The sequence below is a fragment of the Leucopleurus acutus genome, assembly GCF_964270905.1.
Source record: "Leucopleurus acutus genome assembly, chromosome: 2".
NCBI lineage: Eukaryota > Metazoa > Chordata > Mammalia > Artiodactyla > Delphinidae > Leucopleurus > Leucopleurus acutus.
The window spans coordinates 161,108,740-161,130,043 of NC_139143.1; the positions used below are offsets into that span (position 1 = coordinate 161,108,740).

Sequence of the window (21,304 nt, forward strand, 5' to 3'; positions counted from 1 at the left end):
TAGGCAGTTGAATATATGAGTCTGGAGCTCAGAGGAGAGGACTGAGCTGGAGATAAAACATCTGGGATTCAGGCCATAATTGGCATTTAAGACCGTGAGCCTAAATGAGATCACCAAGGGAATACGTGTAAATAGAAAAGAGAGGACACAAAAAGAGTCCTAGAGTAATATAACATTCAATCATCAGAGGGAGGAGGAGGAAGAGCAAGTAGAAATGAGAAAGATCAATCAGCCAGGTAGATAGAAAACCAACAGAGTACCCTAGAAGCCAAGTGGAAAAATCTGTTAAAAGTTTAAAAGACAGAGTTAATAAGTCAGATGGAGTAAGGTGAAAACTGGGAAGTCATCGTTGGATTTTTTTCTTCCAGTTGTATTGAGATAATATTGACATACAGCACAGTATAAGTTTAAGGTGTACAGCATAATGATTTGACTTACATACATCTTGAGGCCATTATCACAATAAGTTTAGTGAGCATCCATCATCTAGTACAGACACAAAATTAAAGAGATAGGAAAAAAACTTTTTTCTTGTGATGGGAACTCTTAGGCTTGACTCTTTTAACAACTTTCATATGTAACACAGAGCAGTGTTAACTATATTTATCATGTTGTACATTACAATCCCGGTACTTACTTATTAACTAGAAGTTTGTACTTTCTGACTGCTTTCATCCAACTCCCCTTCACTCCACTCCTCACCTCTGGTAACCACAAATCTGATCTCTTTTTCTATGACATTGTTTGCTTTTGAAGTATAACTGACCTACAACAGTATGTTAGTTCCTGTTTCACAACACAGTGATTCAATGCTTCTATACATTTCAAACTGATCACCACAATAAGTCTAGTTATGCTATGTCACTATACAAAGATATTACATAGTTATTGACTATATTCCCCATACTATATATTTCATACACATGACTCATATATTTTGCAACTGGAAGTTTGTACCTCTTAATCTCACCCATCTATTTCTTTCCTCCTCCCTGCCCACTCTCCTCTGGCAAACACCTGTTTGTTCTCTGCATCTAGAACTCTGTTTCTATTTTAAGTTTGTTCACTTGTTTTGTTTATTTAGACTTCACATATAAATGAAATCATACAGTATTTGTCTTTCTCTGTCTAATTTATTTCACTTAGCATAATACCCTCTAGGTTCATCCATGGTGCAAAAGGCAAGATTTCATTCCTTTTTATGGCTGAGTAATATTCCATTGCATATATGTATATGTATACACACACAATGTGAGATATATATATATATATATATATATCACATCTTCTTTATCCATTCATCAACTTAGGCTGCTTCACATCCTGGCTACTGTAAATAATGCTGCTATGAACATAGAGGTGCATGTATCTTTTCTAATAAGTGTTTTGGTTTTCTTCAGATAAATACCCAGGAGTAGAACTGCTGGATCGTAAGGTAGTTCTATTTTTAGTTTTTTTGAGGAACCTCCACACTGACTCCATAGTGGCTGTGCCAATTTACATTCCCACCACCATTCCCTTTTCTCCACATCCTCGCCAACACTTGTTATTTGTTGTCTTTTTGATAACAGCCATTCTGACAGGTGTGAGGTTATACCTCATTGTAGTTTCAATTCAAAGTTCCCTGATGGGGCTTCCCTGGTGGCGCAGTGGTTAAGAATCCACTGCCAATGCAGGGGACATGGGTTCGAGTCCTGGTCTGGGAAGATCCCACATGCCATGGAGCAACTAAGCCCATGCGCCACAACATCATTTACTGAAGAGGCTGCCTTTTCCCCACTGTATATTTTTGCCTCCTTTGTCATAGATTAATTGACCATATATGTGTGGGTTAATTTCTGGGCTCTCTATTCTGCTCCATTGATTTAGGTGTCTTTTTTTGTGCCAGTACCACACTGTTTCGATTACTGTGGCTTTGTAGTATAGTCTGAAGTCAGGGAACATGATACCTCCAGCTTTGTTCTTTCTCAAGATTGGTTTGGCTACTCGGGATCTTTCATATTTCCATACAAATGTTAGAATTCTTTGTTCTGGTCCTATGAAAAGTGCCACTGGCATTTGATAGGGTTTGCACTTTATCTGTAGATTGCCTTGGGTATGGTCATTTTAACAATATTAATTCTTCCAATCCATGAACACAGTATATCTTTCCACCTGTTTGTGTCATCTTCAATTTCTTTCACTGGTATCTTACAGTTTTTGGAGTACAGGTATTTTCTTCCATAGTTAGATTTATTCCTAGGTACTTTACTCTTTTTGATGCAATTGTAAATGGGATTGTTTTCTTAATTTCTCTGATAGTTCACGTTAGTGTAGAGAAGTGCAACAGATTTTGTATCCTGCAACTTTACCAAACTCATTGATGAGCTCTTCTAGTTTTTTGGTGGTGTCTTTAGGATTTTCTACACATAATATCATGTCATCAGCAAACAGTGACAGTTTTGTTACTTCCTTTCCAATTTGGATTCTTTTTATTTCTTTTTCTTGTCTGACTGCCTTGGCTAGGACTTCCAATACTATGTTGAATAAAAGTGGTGAGAATGAACATCCTTGTCTCGTTCGTGATCTTAGAGGAAACGCTTTCAGCTTTCCACCACCGAGTATGATGTTAGCTGTGGGCTTGTCAGATATGGCCCTTGTTATGTTGAGGTATGTTCCCTCTATACACACTTTTTTAGAGTTTTTATCATACATGGATGTTGCATTCTGCCAAAAGCCTTTTCTGCATCTATTAAGATAAACATATAATTTTTATTCTTCAATTTAATGTGGTGTGTCACACTGATTGATTTGTGAATACTGAACCATACGTGCATCCCTGGGATAAATCCCACTTGATCATGGTGCATGATACTTTTAATGTATTGTTGAATTCAGTTTGCTAATGTTTTGTTGGGAATTTTTACATGTATGTTCATCAGTGGTATTAGCCTGTAATTTTCTTTTTTTGTGCTGTCTTTATCTGATTTTAGTATCAGGGTGATGCTGGCCTCATGTAATGAGTTTGAAGTATTCTTTCCTCTACAAGTTTTTGGAACAGTTTGAGAAGGATAGGTGTTAACTCTTCTCTAAATGTTTGGTAAATTCAACTGTGAAGCCATCTGGTCCTGGACTTTTGTTTGTTAGGAGTTTTTTAAATTACTGATTCAATTTCATTACTGGTAATTAGTCTGTTCATGTTTTGTATTTCTTCCTGGTTCAGTCTTGGGAGATGGTAAATTTCTAGGAATTTGTCCATTTTTTCCAGGTTGTCCATTTTATTGGCATGTAGCTGTCTATAGTAATTTTTTATGATCTTCTGTATTTCTCTGGTGTCAGTTGTGACTTCTTTTCCATATCTGAATTTACTGATTTGGGCCCTCTTTTTTTCTTGATGAGTCTAGCTACAAGTTATCAATTTTGTTTTTTTTTCCCAAAGAACCAGCTCATTGAAAGTTTCACTGATCTTTTCTATTGTTTTTTTAATCTCCATTTCATTTATTTATTTATTTTTATTTTGGTTGTGCCGGGTCTTAGTTGCTGCAGGTGGGCTCCTCAGTTTCAGCTCGTGGGCTTCTTAGCTGCAGCACATGAACTCTTAGTTGCGGCATGCATGTGGGATCTAGATCCCTGACCAGGGATCAAACCTGCATCCCCTGCATTGGAAGGCAGATTCTTAACTACTATGCCACCAGGGAAGTCCCTCATTTATTTCTCCTCTGATTCTTTACAATTTCTTCCCTACTACTAACTTTGGGTTTTGTTGGGTTTTGTTTTAGTTCCTTTAGGTGTAAGGTTCGGTTGTTTATTTGAGATTTTTCTTGTTTCCTGAGGATGTTATAAACCTCCCTCTTAGAACTACTTTTGCAGGTGGATTTAGTGATGTGGTGGACTGGCACAAGTCAATGCCATATTAGAATACGTTCAAGGGGAAAAATGTTAAACAGTAAATTCAGACGATGGTTCAAGAAATTACACTGAAAGGGCAGGAGAGAAATGGGGTGGTAGCTGGAAGAAGAAGTCTTTCTCTTTTAAAAATGGAAGAAATAACAGCATAAATGCTGATGAGATAGTGACAGCAGAGGGGGAAATTGATAAATGCAGTAGAGAAAGGGAAAACTGCTGCAGCACTATACTTGAGGGGGCAAGTGCAGACGGGATCTGATACTGAAGTCAAGGGGATTGTTGGCCTTAGCAGGGGAAAACAGATATAGTTTATCCTTAGTAACAGAAGAGAAGGTGTAAATGCATAAATGCAGGTAGGTGAATAGATGTCATGGAAATTCTCTTCCAACTGTCCCAGTTTCCTCAGAGAAATAGGAAGAAAGTTCATCAGTGGAGACAGAGATGGGACAGAAGGTATTGTAGTATAGGTTTAAAGAAAAAGGAAAAAGCATGAAATAGTAATCTAAGGGAATAGGAGAGTGAATGAACTCAAGAAACACAGTGTGACTGAATTAAAGTAAAATCAGTTGCCAGGTTATTCTCCACCTAAGTTTGGCCCCACTGGTACAGGTAAAGATACAAAACAGGTGGAGATGAAGGGATAATGAGGATACAGGTTAGTCAAAGAAGTACAATTAAGGGAGAGACCAGCAGAGGAATTGAGGGTGTATGCAAAGGAGTGCTAATAATGATTGACTATGGAAAAGCAGAGTAAGGAGAGTGAAAAGCTGATCAGACTGATAGACTGTTGGTCCTGGTGGAGTCTGAATATTAAAGGGAGTGAAGTGGAAAGGTGGAGAGTTTCATTTGGAGAGTAAGATATTTACAGCTGAAATTGTCATAAAAGGTTAAGAATTACTATAGCATAGAACCAGATCCTTGGGATTCCCACATTTAATAAGAAAGTTCAGTGTAAAGGTAAAATGAGAATCTATATGTAAGACCTGAATGGCAGGTAAGAGAATTAAAGGTAGATGATGGAATATAGCCTTGGAATTCCTCATTTTCTCTGTATAATTTATCAAAAACTCTTAGAGAAAACTAATTCCAACTTTTCTAAGGAAAACAATGATTCAGGTTAAAAAAAAAAACCCTGTTTGTCTGCTTAATCATTGTTCAAAATGTATTCATGGCTTCTAAAGTCCTACACCTTTCTGCTTAGAGTTAAATATATAAACTAACTTAAATAAAGTTAACTGCCATTCTCTTTAGTTTATCTCTTGACACCAGTATTAATAATTTCCACATTTCCCAGAGAGAAATCATTAGTTTAAGAAGAAAAAGCAACTTTCATAAAGATTTCAAAGCAAACCATCACCCAAATATATAAACATTCATCTGCATATTCTTTAATTATCTACTTTTCAAATCCACCTACAAGACATAACTTTATATCCAATCTATTGAACAGTTAAATATACAATTAAAATGGTACTTTTCATAGCCTGAAAAAAAATGAGTCTTGGGAATTTCAGCCTGGCATACAACAATTATTAAAATCTATTAAATTCATAGTTAGTGTGAATGACAACAGCAGTTATTTGCTTTACTTACCTCCTTAATAGCATCTTCATTAGGAAGAATGGAACATAAGCACGTCATATAGGCTTGCTGAAAAGATGACACATTTGAAATTTCTTTAGATTCTGCACATAGTTTTGATAAAGCAGTAGCCTGGGGGATGCAGTTAGATTTCAACAAATGTTTTATTCGCATTTGCAGAAAGAAAGGTCCTTCTTGTGCAATCAATTTATTGACTAGAAAAAAGGAAAAATAAAACAGTTTGATAACATACCACATTACATGTCAAGGTTGTAAAGATGAAAGTTTGATATCTTCTGTTGTTGCTTATTTTTAGTGGACAAAAAGTCAGCTGATATAACTGGAAGTTTATTCTGATCTCAGTACTCATCTAACAGAGCAAAGAGCAAAATTAATGTTGCTAATTATTCCCACATTACTTAGTAGTTTTATTTTGAACACCATACCTTTTAAAAAAGCTACTACTAACATTTCATCAAAATTCATTCTTTCACCTTCTCCTCCCTCACTTTCTTATAAGGATAGTAAGGAACAATGAAATGAACTATAAACTTAAGTACAAGGCAAAAAGGCAAGTATCCTGTGTAATATTAACAACTACCACTTGTACACTTATGAGGTACCAAGCTTTAAGCTGACTGTTTTTATATACCTCTCATTTATTCTTCACACCACCACCAAGGCAAGTATTGTTATCCCCAGTTTAAGGTTAGGAAAATTAATACTCAGAGAAATTAGGTAACTTGCCAAGGATTCCAAAGCCAGTGGTGGTCTTTCCTCTAAACCAGGCATTTCTCAAAGTGTGTTCCACCGACCAAAAGACCTGAGAGATAGTCCTAGAAAAAAAAAGGATTCCTTGGTCAAATCTCTGAACAGTCCTGCAATGAAGAAAACTGTTCACTTTTATTTAACCCAAGGTTTCCCAAACTGATTTGACCAGAGAACCCTTTTACACATATCATTAGCACAACGTAAAATCTACGTTCCTGGTTCAGTACACACTTTGGAAAATGCTGCTCTGAGCAGTACTCAATATTAAGCACCTGAACACAGATTTGTACAGTGTTCTGGACAAGCCCTCGATTTACAAATAGTAAATACTTAACAAGTGTGTGGCATCGTTACACAGTATTATTTAAAGAACAGAGGTGGGAATATACATGTCAAGATGAGTGGCAAGCAAACAAACTGCTTTAGGTGGTTCACCTAAAACGGTGTTCCTTAAACTCAAAAGTGCCTTCTGAATCACCAGGGGAATTGTAGTAGAATGCAGATGCTAATTCAGTAGGTCTGGGATGGGACCTGAGACTGTGCTTTTCTAATAAGCCTCTCAGGTAATAGCCATGCTACTAGGTCTACAGGCCACATGTGGAATAGAAATCATTAATATTAATGATAAACCACCAGGACGGTGGGGAGGGGAGGGAGAGACCACTGGCCCAATCTTAACTACATATCAGAATCAACTGTAGAGATTTAAAAATTCTCTTCTGTAAAAAAATGGGTAACACCATATATGCAAACAACACAAAATTCAAAAGGCACACCAAAAGGTATACAGTTAAAAGTTGTCTCCCTCCTACTCTGACTCCAGTCCCCTAGTCTCTCTCCCCAAGAAACAATAATCATTTCCAATTTTTTGTTTATCCTTCCAGAAACATTCTTAGTACAGAAGACGTATTTCTTTTCCCACTTACTATATCATACAGGTCATTCTATCACATCACTGTACATTGAGAGCTACCTCAATACTTTTAACAAATAAGCATTGTTCCACTGTAGGGATATAATTAATTTAACCAATCCCCTCCTGATACACTTGCAAGTTGTTTCCAATCTTTGACAACTGTCAATAATGCTACAATCTACAGTCCTGTACAAAGGCCATTTCACACATGCACGACTGTATCTATAGCAAAAATTCCTAGAAGTGAAATTACTGCCTAATTAATCTCCAGAGATTGTACCAATTTACACTCCCAGCACTTATAGGTGGAAGGTGCCTGTTTCCTGTGGCACTTCAAAAAGGTCTGTATTCCAGAGCTCCAACACTGGAGATTTTGATTTAGCAGGTAGTGCCTGAACCTTGGGGGTGCGTGTGTGTGTTTTGGTTTTAAATTCCATAGATACTCTAATACACAGTCAAGGTCAAAAGGCATGGACAGAAAATAGATCATTTGCATTTGGACTTTTCTCTATTTTAGTCCCACAAGCACTAAATCCCACAAAATGAACTCACAATCATATCTCAAATAGCTCCTTGTTCCTTACTTCTATTTTCAGTAATGGTATTCTCTCAATCATAAAGAAATGAAATTTTGGCATTATCCTTCCTTGCCAACTCCTTTCCTAAGGAAATCAACTTAGTTACTGTGTCCTAGCAATTCTTTTTAAAATTCTCTCCAACCTAGTTCCTCCATATTATTTCCTGCCACATCTGTCCCCTACATCCTAAACTGCCTAATATCAGATTATGCTCTATTTATCTGCTCTACCAACTTGTATGCATTTTCACAAATCTCACACCTGAAAACAGGCATGTTATCTATACAAGCCACTCCCTTCTAAATTCCCACAGCATTTTACTTCTTTTGCCACACTTAGTTTTCTCTTTAAGTACAATAATAAATGATTAGAGTGTATGAAGGTTAAGATCTCAGGTTGTGGAATCACAAAACTGAGGCTGAATCATGACTCTCACATATACTAGCTGTGAAGCCCTTGGAAATTAGTAGACCTGTCTGAGCCTCAAGTTTCTTCATCTATGAAAAGGTTAGTAATATCTACCCCAAAGAGATGAAAGAATCATAAATGAAATACCGGAATGCAAGTAAGACACGAAGCACAGGGCCAGGCAGAGTAAATGCTCAATACTACTTGCTATTATTTGTCCCTGATATCCCCCTTATTACACTGTCAGCAATTTGTGTACAAATACCATGCCTTGTTAACTTTTGTATTCCCTACAGCGCTAAGCACAATGCTTTATATATTACAGATGTTTAATAAAACCATGTATTTAGCAACCAATGGTTATCACTTTAGTCAATCAAAAACTTTTAGATATCTCCTCATCTGGGCCCAGATCCTGCCTCCACAGTTTTAACTACACGGCCTTGGGCATGTGTAATCTCTTGCCTGTTTAATGGATTACAGGAGATAGAAAGCACTAATACTGTGCCCATCACATAGCAGGCACTCTATAAATTGTAGCTATTATTTCTATGAGGTAAAACTATTTTACTCAACATATTACAGCCACAGTTAAACCACTATATCAATTTTTAACACACAGATCAGACTTGCATTTTAAAAATCATTTTAAGTTATGTTAAAATCAATACTTAACTGTATTTTTAAAAAGGAAATCCATACATACATTTCAATATTTAAAATGACACAATGAAGTGTACACTAAGATGTCTCACTCCCAACTGTGATCCCTTCTGTATATTATTTTTTCTAAACATTTTAATACAAAAAAAATGTTTAATCATATACCCTCTCCTCCATCTAGGTTCAACAATTGAACTGTTTTGCCATATTTCTTTATTTAGCTTTTCTTTTTCTCAGCCACTTAAAAGTAAGGTGCAAACATCATGACAGTTTACCTCATATATACTTCAACATGTAAAAAATGGTAACATTTAAGGTCCAGCTAAAAAGTTTGTTTTCTTTTTTAACAGAAGAGAGTGTTTTTGTTTTTACTGAAGGCTCAGGTGGCACATGATAATTCATAAAATGGCTTCAGAGGTAGGTAGTAGAAGGGAAAAAATGAACTGGGGTGGGAAAGAAAAACCACCAGGAAGAAGTAAGAGCTGGCTGGTTCCTTCTCAGCTTGATTTAGGGGAGGAAGTTAGTACCTCTGAACAATTAGGATGGATCTCTTCCTTCAACCCTTGGTAGGGGAGAGAAAAAAAAGAACAAAAGGCTGCTGCTTTGGCCCTCCTGAGTCTCAAGAAAAATGGGGAAAAGCCAGTGCTTTGATGTCATGAATTAAGGGGGGAAGGAGGGTGCTGGGTAGGGCACAGGTCAGCTGGAAAAACTAGCAGATACCAGATGGTAGCTCTGGGTTTCCTCTAGTTGGAACCACTCTAGTACAGTGGAAGGGGGGTCTCCAAGGTTGATGGGCCTGAGGTCTTTAGGGCTGTGGGCTGCTGCCATCACCGTTGGAACCAGGGGTGGTTTGTGGGCACTGGGGCTCAAGTCAGGAACCATCAGTGGGGCTGGGCTTGGTCTTGCCAGCCCTATGTTTTGTGGTAGGCTGCTGGGGTGACCTGAGGTAGAAAGGTGTTTGATACCTGGGTGGGAGGACCTGCTCATTTCCCTGACGATCATGGCAGGCAGAAGTGTCAACAATTGGCACTTATTACGTACTTCAGTAATAACTGTTTTTTGGTGGGGACGGGGTTACAAAATTCAAGAATTTGTGGCAGGAAAAATAAAATTCTTATACACTTTTTTTTTAATTCAAAAAACTAAACCAAAAAGCATTTATTGAGTTACTTGGGAGGCTAAACACTTTGTACTTTTATGCTTCTGATTACTATGTTATTGAAAAAAGGCAATTAATGAAATGATAGTCACTGCTTTCTAGCATCAAATATGTTGATATCTGGGCTGCAAGGGCAATGGAGCTATAAAGGAGGCTTTCTAAATCTGTTGACCTGAAATTAGTAAGGGCCAGTTGCAGAAGTAAGCAGGCAACAGGCTGCCCACCACTTATGCTGTGGTTCTCAGAAAAATTCCTTACATATGTAGGTAACCTATACCCATTCAGTTTATAGATAGTGGGTACTTAACTTAATCTTTATTGAATATATAGGATACCATGGGATATTAGGTAAACAGTGCTTCTCCCCATTTCTTGATTTTTTCTATGTGAAAAGAAATTGAGTACTGTTAACTCCTGGGGTGGGAGGGATATATTTGATTAATATGTTGGGGAAAATAAATTGGGGACATTTAATGCAACTCCATCTTTTCCCTCTGGGGCTTGGGCCTATCTACAAAGGTCATGCATTCTTCACTCCTGGAGCCTTATCTGGACTGGGATCTGCCTAATTCTGGGATCCTTTTGCAACTATTTGGCCCTGTCCTCTAACAACTTTTAATAATAATAAAGGCAATAATTTAGCCTCCACCTGCCTATATTTACAAAAGGATGCCATTTACTGGGAACCTCAACAGAAAACAATAAATAGCAATCTATTTTCTATTTAACAGCTATTCTCCTTATTCATTTTTTTCTTGTCCGTGTAACTGATAAGCAGTAGAATTATCAGAGGAAAGGGACCAAGAGAAAATCTAAACACTCTTATTATCAATCTTCTGACTATACAGAAAAACCCAAACAGCATGTATACAATAATAGGTGATCAAACTTGGTGAATGAATAAGCTAACTGTAATATTTTAAGATATCAACATTCAAAAGGCCTGTCCTGAGAACTGAACTAAAGATCTATAAAAAATGGGACGTCCCTGGTGGCGCAGTGGTTAAGAGTCCACCTGCCAATGCAGGGGACACGAGTTCGAGCCCTGGTCTGGGAAGATCCCACATGCCGTGGAGCAACTAAGCCCGTGCACCACAACTACTGAGCCTGTGCTCTAGAGCTCGCGAGCCACAACTGCTGAGCCTCCGTGCCGCAACTACTGAAGCCCGCATGCCTAGAGCCTGTGCTCTGCAACAAGAGAAGCCACCACAATGAGAAGCCCATGCACCGTAAAGAAGAGTAGCCCCTGCTCGCCGCAACTAGAGAAAGCCCGCGCGCAGCAACAAAGATCCAATGCAGCCAAAAATAAATTAAAAAAAATTTTTTTAATAAAATAAAAATTAAAAAAGTGTAAATATCTAAATATCTATCTAAAGTGTAAATAAAAACTGTTCTGAAACTCATTCTTATCCCAGAAACATACTTAACAGAATGTGATCCTTTTTTTAACTTTCCACTAACTTAAAGCAAATGAAATCATAATTGTTGGACATATAAAATGAGATATTTTGTGTGTCTAAAATGCAAATGTCAACTATGTCAACTCAAACCCATAAATCTTCTGGACTTAAACTGACAACTTTGTAAGAATTTTCTTTCTTTGCATATCTCTATAAAAACGCTAAATTCCAATGTTTCATAAATTTAAAATAAGAAGTAATTTTTTTTCATAATCCTCAGCTGTAGTAACCAGTAAACAAAATATCATTATAAGCAAAGCTCTACTATATACCAAGGACTGGAAGCAGATTATTAATTTCTATCTCAGGAACTCTGCATAAACATTGTCAGTCAGTGCAACATTTAAAAACAAGTATAAAGGGATACTTTTAAAACACTATATAAATATTCAAGAATCCTTAAGCAAAACATTAAGTGCTAATGGTTAGTTTTTACTATTCAAAGGATAAGAGAACGATTGGTTATAGATACACAGGTGAAATTCACAAAATTTTAACAGAGAAAAAAATTTTAATTCCCTTAGAACTAAATCCTCCTTCAATAGTCAGTATAGTTTTAAGCTTACCTTCTTCTGTTTCTACTGGCTGTTGAGACAGAATTTTAAGAAGAACAGGGTTTTTCCACACCCCCTCCTTGGTAACGTGAACCAGTATTTGTAGGTTGTTATTCCCAAATTCCAATAATGCATCATGTGACTCCTTTAAAAAAAAGAAGAAAAAAAAAGCATATCCAGAAAACAGGCAATATAAACAATATAAAAAGTCATTTTGCCCTTTCAATATATCTGAATGTCTATGAAAAGACCTATATCTTGGATTTCCTAAAAATAAATAAGCAGAAAAAAAACTATCCTCAAAGTTTTGTGAAATTCTGTTGCTGCTTTTTAAAAAATGAAACTAGGGCATTTTCACTAAGTTAAAGAGTACCTTTAAAATGTTTTCCTGAATTCTCCTAGGTAAAATGATCACAATTCAATTTCCATCCTTGAATTACTCAATTATTTTAAGGCCACTGGCACAGATTTCTTTTTTTTTAAAAAGATTCTGCAGTATTCACACAGGCAACCTATTCCTTCTAACAGAAGTATGACTTAATGACATCTATTGTTATATATCTTTTTAATTGTTTAAATTCTTCTATCAAAGGACTTTTAAAATGATAGATGGCTCCAGGGACTTCCCTGGAGGTCCAGCAGTTGGGACTCTGTGCTACCAATGCAGGAGCCGCAGGTTCAATCCCTGGTGGGGGAACTGTGATCTCACATGCTGCGCAGCCAAAAAATTTAAAAAGTACACAGAAAAATGACAGATGGCTCTAGCTAAAAGTCATGGAAATGCAAGTTATTAGCTGTCATTCTATCTCCTCAGAAAACAAACAAAATATAATTGCCAATAGTTTATTCTTTAAAATACTTATATACACAAAGGGCGGGGAGGTAAGGGGTCAGAAATTTAACTTGACATAAATAATTAAGCATATATCTCACTGTCCTTTCTTACTAGTGAGGATTATTGGTTGTTTCCATATTCTGAAATTTTAACTTGTTTTCCCTTATTTTAGACTGCTGAAATTCTCAAGGAACATAAGCTTTCACTGGTAGCAGTATTTCTTTGGAAAATAAAATATAGGTTAAAAATGTTCACAGACCTAAGACTATAATCTTATATTCACCTAAATGAAATATAAAAAATAAAGTTCGCTTTTTTCCCCTTAATTTTCATGTCAGAACGACAGGGTTTTAATACACATACATATACACACACACACACACACACACACACACACGCACCATATACTGAGTTATCTTCTGCTAAGAAAGGTTTTAAAACTGACACTGAAAGTGATATTTCCAAATAACAGTTAACTAACAGCAATATTTAAATGCTATAATTTTCCTTTAATGGCTTGACCTGTCCTCAGGCTTCTTTTTCCTTAACTTAGGACAACAGGCATTTACTTTGCAGTGAAGATGAAGATTCTGTCAGAATGTGCTGTGTCTGGTTAACATATTTGTAATACCTAACAGCCCTATACCATTACACTTTAGCAGAACACTGTCACCCCCATGATACATAGCAACTAAAATAAAAAGCCACTGTTTGGGTTAAAAACAAAAACAATTTTCTAATTTTTCATCTGTTCAAAATACAGTTTATTCTGAGTAAGAATGATGTGTAATCCTTTATTACATATATATACACATACACATATATATATTATAGCAAAGTTACTTTTAAAAAATAACATTAGGTGGTCCAGTGGCTAGGACTCTGCGTTTCCACTGCAGGGGGCATGGGTTCAACCCCTGGTCAGGGAAGTAAGATCCCACAAGCCTCACAGTGCAGCCAATGAATGAATAAATGAATGAATGAATGAAGAGAGAAGAAGGAAGGAATGAAGGAAGGGAGGGAGGGAGGGAGGCAGGCACTTTAAAAAAATAAAAAATAACATTAAATAGAGTCCTTAAAAACTATGGTGGAATTTTAAAAGTAATTTAAAAACTTAGATTTGTTTCTTTTTTAAGGTAAAACTATCCGTATCTTGAAATCTACAATACAGAAATACTAGCACAAGATGTTCACTCTACCACTGTTTACAATAAACAGCAAAGAGATTTGGCCAAATAATTTATGGTGCAACCACATAACAGAATCCCAGGCAGTCATCAAGGGAGAACTACATATGCAATCCTAGATACATGTCCATGTTAAAATCATTAAGTTAAAAAAAGTTGCAAAAAAACAGGATCTCATTTTTCTTTATTTAAAATTTCATTTCAGAACGTATTTTTATATCCATAATGAAAAGGTCTGGAAGGGTTACACAGCTATAAACAGTGGTTGAGAATGCTCTCTGTGGCCTGCTCTTGTAAAACTATTCTCTTACCAAAAGTATCCTCAAAACTACCTGCTGCCTTACCCGTTTACCACCTAAAATAAGAAAACCTCAAGGTTTTATGTTTCAGATTTCTACAGGGACCATGTCTTATATTTATCTGTACCTCTACTGCATTTATTAAACACATATTCAGAAATGTGAATATATATATCCTAAATGTCTGATAAATACCGGGCAAAGTTACACAGGTCGGAGGGAAGGCAAATATTTTATTCAGGCATACAATCTAAGAAAAGAATGAAGAAATATGAGAGTATTCTCTCTTCAAAGGATACTACTAATAATAATAGTAACAGCCTTAATAAGAATAAGTACACTTGCCCTTCTAGAATGTCGTATGCCAGGACAAAACTACTGGCAGGCAGAATGACAAAATCAATATGCTCTGTATGAAAGATGATTTTAACAGCAGCTGTATGAATATGTGAAGAGTTAGGACATTACAGGGATTAAATCAGGCCAAGAGCATGACAAAGAATTCTTCTCCTCAAACAGAAAATCTAAAGATTAACATTATATCATTTCATTTTGGATTTTTTATCCTAGAGGAAAGAAACTTCCAGATAACGAGGTGTGTCTGTTAACATGCAAATCTTTACTTATGCCTTCATGAAACAAGTGCAAGCTACTATGGAGTTTGTGTCCTCGAGGAAGCAGTTAAACAAAGCAAGCTCTAGGTATTAATCTAGGTGTAACTTTGGGCAAGCTAATTCACCTCTCTATGCCTGTCTCCCCATTTATAAATGGAGATTCAAATGATCTCTACGGTATAAGGTTTGCAATTTGATTAAAAGATACAAAATGTAAAAACAATGTAGAGTACTGTTTGGTACATAATTAATGATAATAAATGAATGGTAGCTATTTACTTAATTATGTCTATTTTCTTTAAATAGTTTTTCTATCTCTACTGGTAACAGGCAAATTTGCTTCCTATTGTTTTTCCTCCTACCTTACTCTCCTCTCCCCAACTTGCTACTTTCTGATCTGCTCATCTAAGAATTCTGATAATCAAGCCAATGTAAGAGCCAACGTAGCTCTCCTGTTGAAAATGCATGCACAGAATCTCTGATGACTATTTTGACGGTTTAAGAGACTTAGCACTGTAAGTCCCTGAAGTGTTAGGGGGAAATTACTAGATAAGTGTACTATCAATGATGCAAATACTGCTACCTTATAAACATATACAATTTTACATTTTTAATAGCTTTATTCTGCCTAAAACTTTGTGTCTGAAGAATGAAAACTTTTTTTGTTGTTTCTAAGCTATGTAAAGGCTAACAAAACCAAATGATAAGCAAAAAAAAAACTTTTAGCACACTCCCTTCATCTGGAAGGCCTCCTCATTTCATGAACTTACTACCAATATATAATGAATTTGTTTTTGTTCTAAGTTTCCAATTTTAGTTTGCTGGGAGAAATTAACTACATGTCTTGAATACCTAAACAGAGACCTTTTTTGAGGCCACATCAACTCACCTGTAAAGACTGAAGGAAGAGTACCCAGGCTTCACATGGCAGTTCACTTTCAGACACTGAAAGCAGTAATTCAAAGCAACTCCTAGAATATGAATAACTAAGTCAGTATATAACGGTGGTTATAGTCATAATCAAGTACAGTATGACAGTGATACTGAATATACATTTTACATTTATTTAGACTATTTTAAATTTGTTTCTCACTCTTCAAATTTTCATTCAACATTGTTATATTTTCAACTTTAAAAAAGAGAAAAAAGAAAAACTATGAGGCTTTAGAGGAGGAATAATGGGATTATAAAACCAGGAATGTTTATGTTGCAAAAATAAAGTATAAAGTTAGAGGTTTGGGGTTTGGGAAAATAGGAAGGAAAACAGGTAAGACCAGAGAAAAATAAAATGGACCACCCAGACTAGAATTTATCCCACCAAACAATCTGCAAACTGAATCAAGGTGATTCCACAACTAAAAACTAACAGCTGTTGTATTTTTTCAGTTTGCAAATAAATACATTAAAGGTGTAACTCTGTCTGCTATTAGGCAGCCAAATATTAAAACAGCAGCTAGATTATCATGGACCCTTGGGATGGTAATCTTATACTGTACCCTGATATTTTCTGCTAGTATAATTCTTAGTTCAAATAATATAATTGTATTGCAGAATTTCACAGCGTTTCCCCCCAAAGTGTTCCTCAAAGACCACCACAGCTTCCAGACACTCTTGTCACTTCACTTGATCTATTCCTAAGGACAGAGAGAAAATGCATCATTCTAAGCCTGAGTAGGAAAAGAGACTCGAGGCAATTAAAGATTATGTTGCTTGGCTGGACCTTCACTTATACTTTATCTCCTGAAAATGTGAATACAAAGGCTCAGAGCTAAGGAAATTTCATTCAAAGGTATGACCCTGATGTTGCTTTGAACAATGTGATGCCATAGTAAAGAGAAGTCAGGCAAACATTACAACCAAAAATACTCAATTTTAAGAGGGATTTAAGTTCTTAAACTTACAGTACTAATCTGCCAAGCACTAAGAGGACATCTTCGCATTCAGTAGTTAAATATGGGCGAGCACTGGCAAAGCTTTGGATGGCAAGTCGATATACCTCCAGAAGATACACAATATGTTCTGATGCATTCTTGCTGCTTGCATATTGCAATAAGGTCTAAAAAATAAAGTTAGAGTTTTAATTATTAAAAAAAAATAAAGACAATGAAACAAACAAGACTATCTTTGTTCTCAAATGCACTACCCCTTCCTTTTTGTCTAATAGATGCATACACCTTTTATTTGCCTTTTTGTTTTTCTAACATCTTTATTGGAGTATAATTGCTTTACAATGGTATTAGTTTCTGCTTTATAACAAAGTGAATCAGTTATACATATACACATGTTCCCATATCTCTTCCCTCTTGCGTCTCCCTCCCTCCCACCCTCCCTATCCCACCCCTCTAGGTGGTCACAAAGCACCGAGCTGATCTCCCTGTGCTATGCGGCTGCTTCCCACTAGCTATCTATTTTACGTTTGGTAGTGTATATATGTCCACGCCACTCTCTCACTTTGTCACAGCTTACCCTTCCCCCTCCCCATATCCTCAAGTTCATTCTCTAGTAGGTCTGTGTCTTTATTCCCATCTTACCCCTAGGTTCTTCATGACCTTTTTTTTTCCCCTTAGATTCCATATATATGTGTTAGCATACGGTATTTGTTTCTGACTTACTTCACTCTGTATGACAGACTCTAGGTCCATCCACCTCATTACTAATAGCTCAATTTCATTTCTTTTTATGGCTGAGTAATATTCCATTGTATATATGTGCCACATCTTCTTTATCCATTCATCTGTTGATGGACACTTAGGTTGCTTCCATGTCCTGGCTATTGTAAATAGAGCTGCAATGAACATATTGGTACATGACTCTTTTTGAATTATGGTTTTCTCAGGGTATATACCCAGTAGTGGGATTGCTGGGTCGTATGGTAGTTCTATTTGTAGTTTTTTAAGGAATCTCCATACTGTTCTCCATAGTGGCTGTATCAATTTACATACCCACCAACAGTGCAACAGTGTTCGCTTTTCTCCACACCCTCTCCAGCATTTACTGTTTGTAGATTTTTTTGATGATGGCCATTCTGACCGGTGTGAGATGATATCTCATTGCAGTTTTGATTCGCATCTGGTTTGTTTAGAGGATTCTATTTTCATCACTTAATGAATTGTTTCTGCTGAGTTAAAGAAAAGGCAGACTGCTCTTTTGACATGAGAATAAATCTAAGAATAAAGCCATAAAACGCCTATAGTTGTTCTCACTAGAGGTCTGGAGTTACCAACTCTGAAATTCAGTAGCGTTTCATTAATACAACATTAAATTGAACACCAACCATGTGCCAATACACTGGGTATACAAGGATAAGAATATGATCCCTGACTTACACAAGAGACTTATTGCTGAGTGTAGCCCTCTCAGCTCTTTTTTCTACACACGTAGAACTTATTAGGCTTAATTTATACTTACCAATTTATAAAAGGTTGAGGTTTTTATTTTTAATGAAGTTTATTTCAAAAACTAATATACATGCCAAATGTCAGTTCATTTGTTTACAATGGGGGACAGTCATATTACCACCTATGGTCCCCATTCCCCATACTTTGACATAAGAGGTTATCTGGTGAGTTTAAAATCTAAAAAAAAGGAAAACACAACCACAATAAAGCCTGATAAATTACATGTGTTCAAATGACGACAGAAAGCTGGCTTCTGTTCTCTTTGGACAGTGTGGAAAATCTGCCAAATTCTGGTTTGGGGTCTCTCTTTCTAGGTTCCACAAAGTTGCTCTCCCTACTATTAATATATTTCTTTCCTCTAACAACTGAATAGGTTTTGCTTATGCTTAACTGATACATCTCGTTAGGTTAAGACTTGAATTGTGCAAGTTTTCCCCCCCTAGAACACACATTCTGACTGGGCTAGGGAGTTAAGGCTACTTCAATAATAATTTCTTCTAACTTCCTGTCTTCTGATTTTTCTGCTTAGCAAACTACCAATAGCTGTGGTGGCACTGCAGGATTCCACTGATCTTCTGCAGTTTTTTCTGCAGTTTTCACAATAACAGCCCCTATATCTGTTCTGATAATTAAGAACTGACTAGTCTTGATTATTTAAAACAAACAAACTTAACAGGGAAATATATGATCAACCATTATACCACATACAGTAAAAGCTCTCTTAACTAACACACTGGATTATCTGATCTTTGCATACTTGAATGATCAAGCCAGTTAAGCTATTTTAGTACACCCATTTCAATTCAGTATCTTGCTGCTTTATCACAGTCACTTTAGAGAAGTGGGCTCTTTCTGTATTTTCAGAAAAGCATTATGTCCCCATCTAATCAAATCCCAAATTTTAGTAAAATAAGAAAAAAAAATAATAACAGGATCATAAAACTGACCCCACAACAATCCTTTCTAGCTAAAACAGTGAAGAGAAGGAATGCAGAATCATGTGCTTATCAGTTACATAAAAAAGATTTCACATAATCTCTCTGAAGAAATTTATTAAAATCTATGTCAGAAAGAGATTGTTTTAGATCAGCAAATTACTTACTGTCTGCATTGGTTAATCTGAAAACCAGAGGGCTTTACAAATTTATATTCAGTAGCAGATTTTATGCTCCGGAGGTCAGATTTATCTTATCAATCTTTACAGGCCTAACACTCTTCTACCGGCTTCCATCTCCATAGGACATTCAAGTCTCATTAAATGTTTACTGAATAAATTTACCATTTTACTGAATAAACTCATCATTCTATTCATTTGACAAATATTTTTTGAGCGCCTACTCTAGTAAGGAGTTAGGTACTGGGGGGAAAGAGATGGGGGCCTATCCTCGTGGAGCTTTCAGAATGAGTCAACACAGCATGATAGTTGAAACCACACATGCAAATTAACCAACTACTGGCTAAAGTATGCAAAGAGAAGGGCATAGTGCATACAGATGAGGTTATTCTTTCCACAGTCCACCTTCCCACTCAGAAGCTCCTGCCACCAATCTAGTATCTTCTGACACAGACATTCCAATAAGACTCCCAACAAGTTACACAATTTCAAAGATTCAATACCCCATGACTATTTATGTTTACGTTTTTCCCTTTACTGATTTATATATTTTTTAATTCCTAAATGTTTTCCCCCCTTACATGTTAATCACATTAAGGAGGTGTCCTTAACATGTCCACTATGAGCATACTCTGGACATTGGAAGAATCACTGGAACAATCTTCATTATCATCTTTTTTAAAAATGCAAGATGAAACTGAATGAATTACAGCCATCCAAATGACATTTTAAGTACCTCATGTAAACAAAATTCCATCAGAAGCAGAAAAGAAAAATGGAAGTCTCTTATTTTTCTTTAGACATTTAAATTTTAGACACCAACAAAAATGAATAAGAAAGGGGCAATAAATGATAACTGTGACTCCCTCAAGTTCACTGGCATTCTTCAGAGACCAAATTAATGGCCTCTTCTCTTTGTTTCAGTAAATGCATTTACGCTACAAAAGCTTACTATGTGGCAATACTGTGCTGGGTACTAGAGATGAAGACTCTTATCCTGCCCTTAAAGAACTAAATACACTGAGAGGTCAGATAAATTAGCCCAATCAGGTACCATCTTTGATTATTTTAAACATTCTTACTGGGGTGCTCTCATTCATATCCAAGGCAGATTATCTCTCAAGTCCTTGCTATATACCTCAAATGCCTGTTAGACATTTCCATCTGGATGTCCTAGTCAAATCTAAAATTCAACATGTTGAAAACAAACATCTTCCCCAGCAAATATGTTCTTCCTCCTATGTTCCATCTGCTTCTTTTCAGGAGCCAGAGCTAAAAAAACCTGTCCTTGAAACCACCACACCAAAGTTTGCTGATTCAACTGCAGAAATACCTTTGTCTGTGATCTTATGCTTTATTTCTACAGACAGTAACCTAGACCAGGCCCCCAACATCCCTCACCTGGAATGCTACAACAGTTTACTTCTCTAGGCTAAATATCCTTCAGTTCTGTGTATGTGTTGTAGTCATAACGTATTTGTACCCCAAAAAATTAATGCACAGGGAAAATAACTAGAAGGAACTCAGCTAATACGGTTATTAGCACTGGAGTAGTAGTAGGATTATAAACAATTTTCTATCATTTTTATAATTTTCTGAAATTCTTCCCAAATTTTCTTTAATAAGTATTATGTTTACAGTGAAGGAAAGAATCTCTTCCCTATCCCAATTCTATCTATATTCCTCACTACATGGTTTCATACATTCCTTACTACATGGTTTCAAAGAGACTGGTAGCATCCTATTCTCTGAAACTATCAAGGAAGGAGAATTCTTTTCTTCATGATGGTCATATTTTATGCAGGGATGCATTCCAATTTAAAACTCAAATGGTTCAAGACTAATTTTTCCGGTGGAATAACCATAGTTATTGTTTTTGAGC

General features: G+C 36.2%; 1 protein-coding gene across 1 annotated transcript in view; it reads right to left on the reverse strand.

Moving 5' to 3' along the window:
* The window catches only part of RLF (RLF zinc finger), a gene marked incomplete at both ends in the record, with an annotated part of 82,848 nt that overhangs the window by 33,651 nt on the left and 27,893 nt on the right, over positions 1-21,304 (reverse strand). Inside the window, 4 exons of the mRNA XM_082834616.1 lie at positions 5,479-5,681; positions 11,988-12,120; positions 15,800-15,881; positions 16,812-16,966. Of these exons, the coding sequence (XP_082690742.1) occupies positions 5,479-5,681; positions 11,988-12,120; positions 15,800-15,881; positions 16,812-16,966 (573 nt within the window). The remainder of the gene's footprint in view (positions 1-5,478; positions 5,682-11,987; positions 12,121-15,799; positions 15,882-16,811; positions 16,967-21,304) is intronic.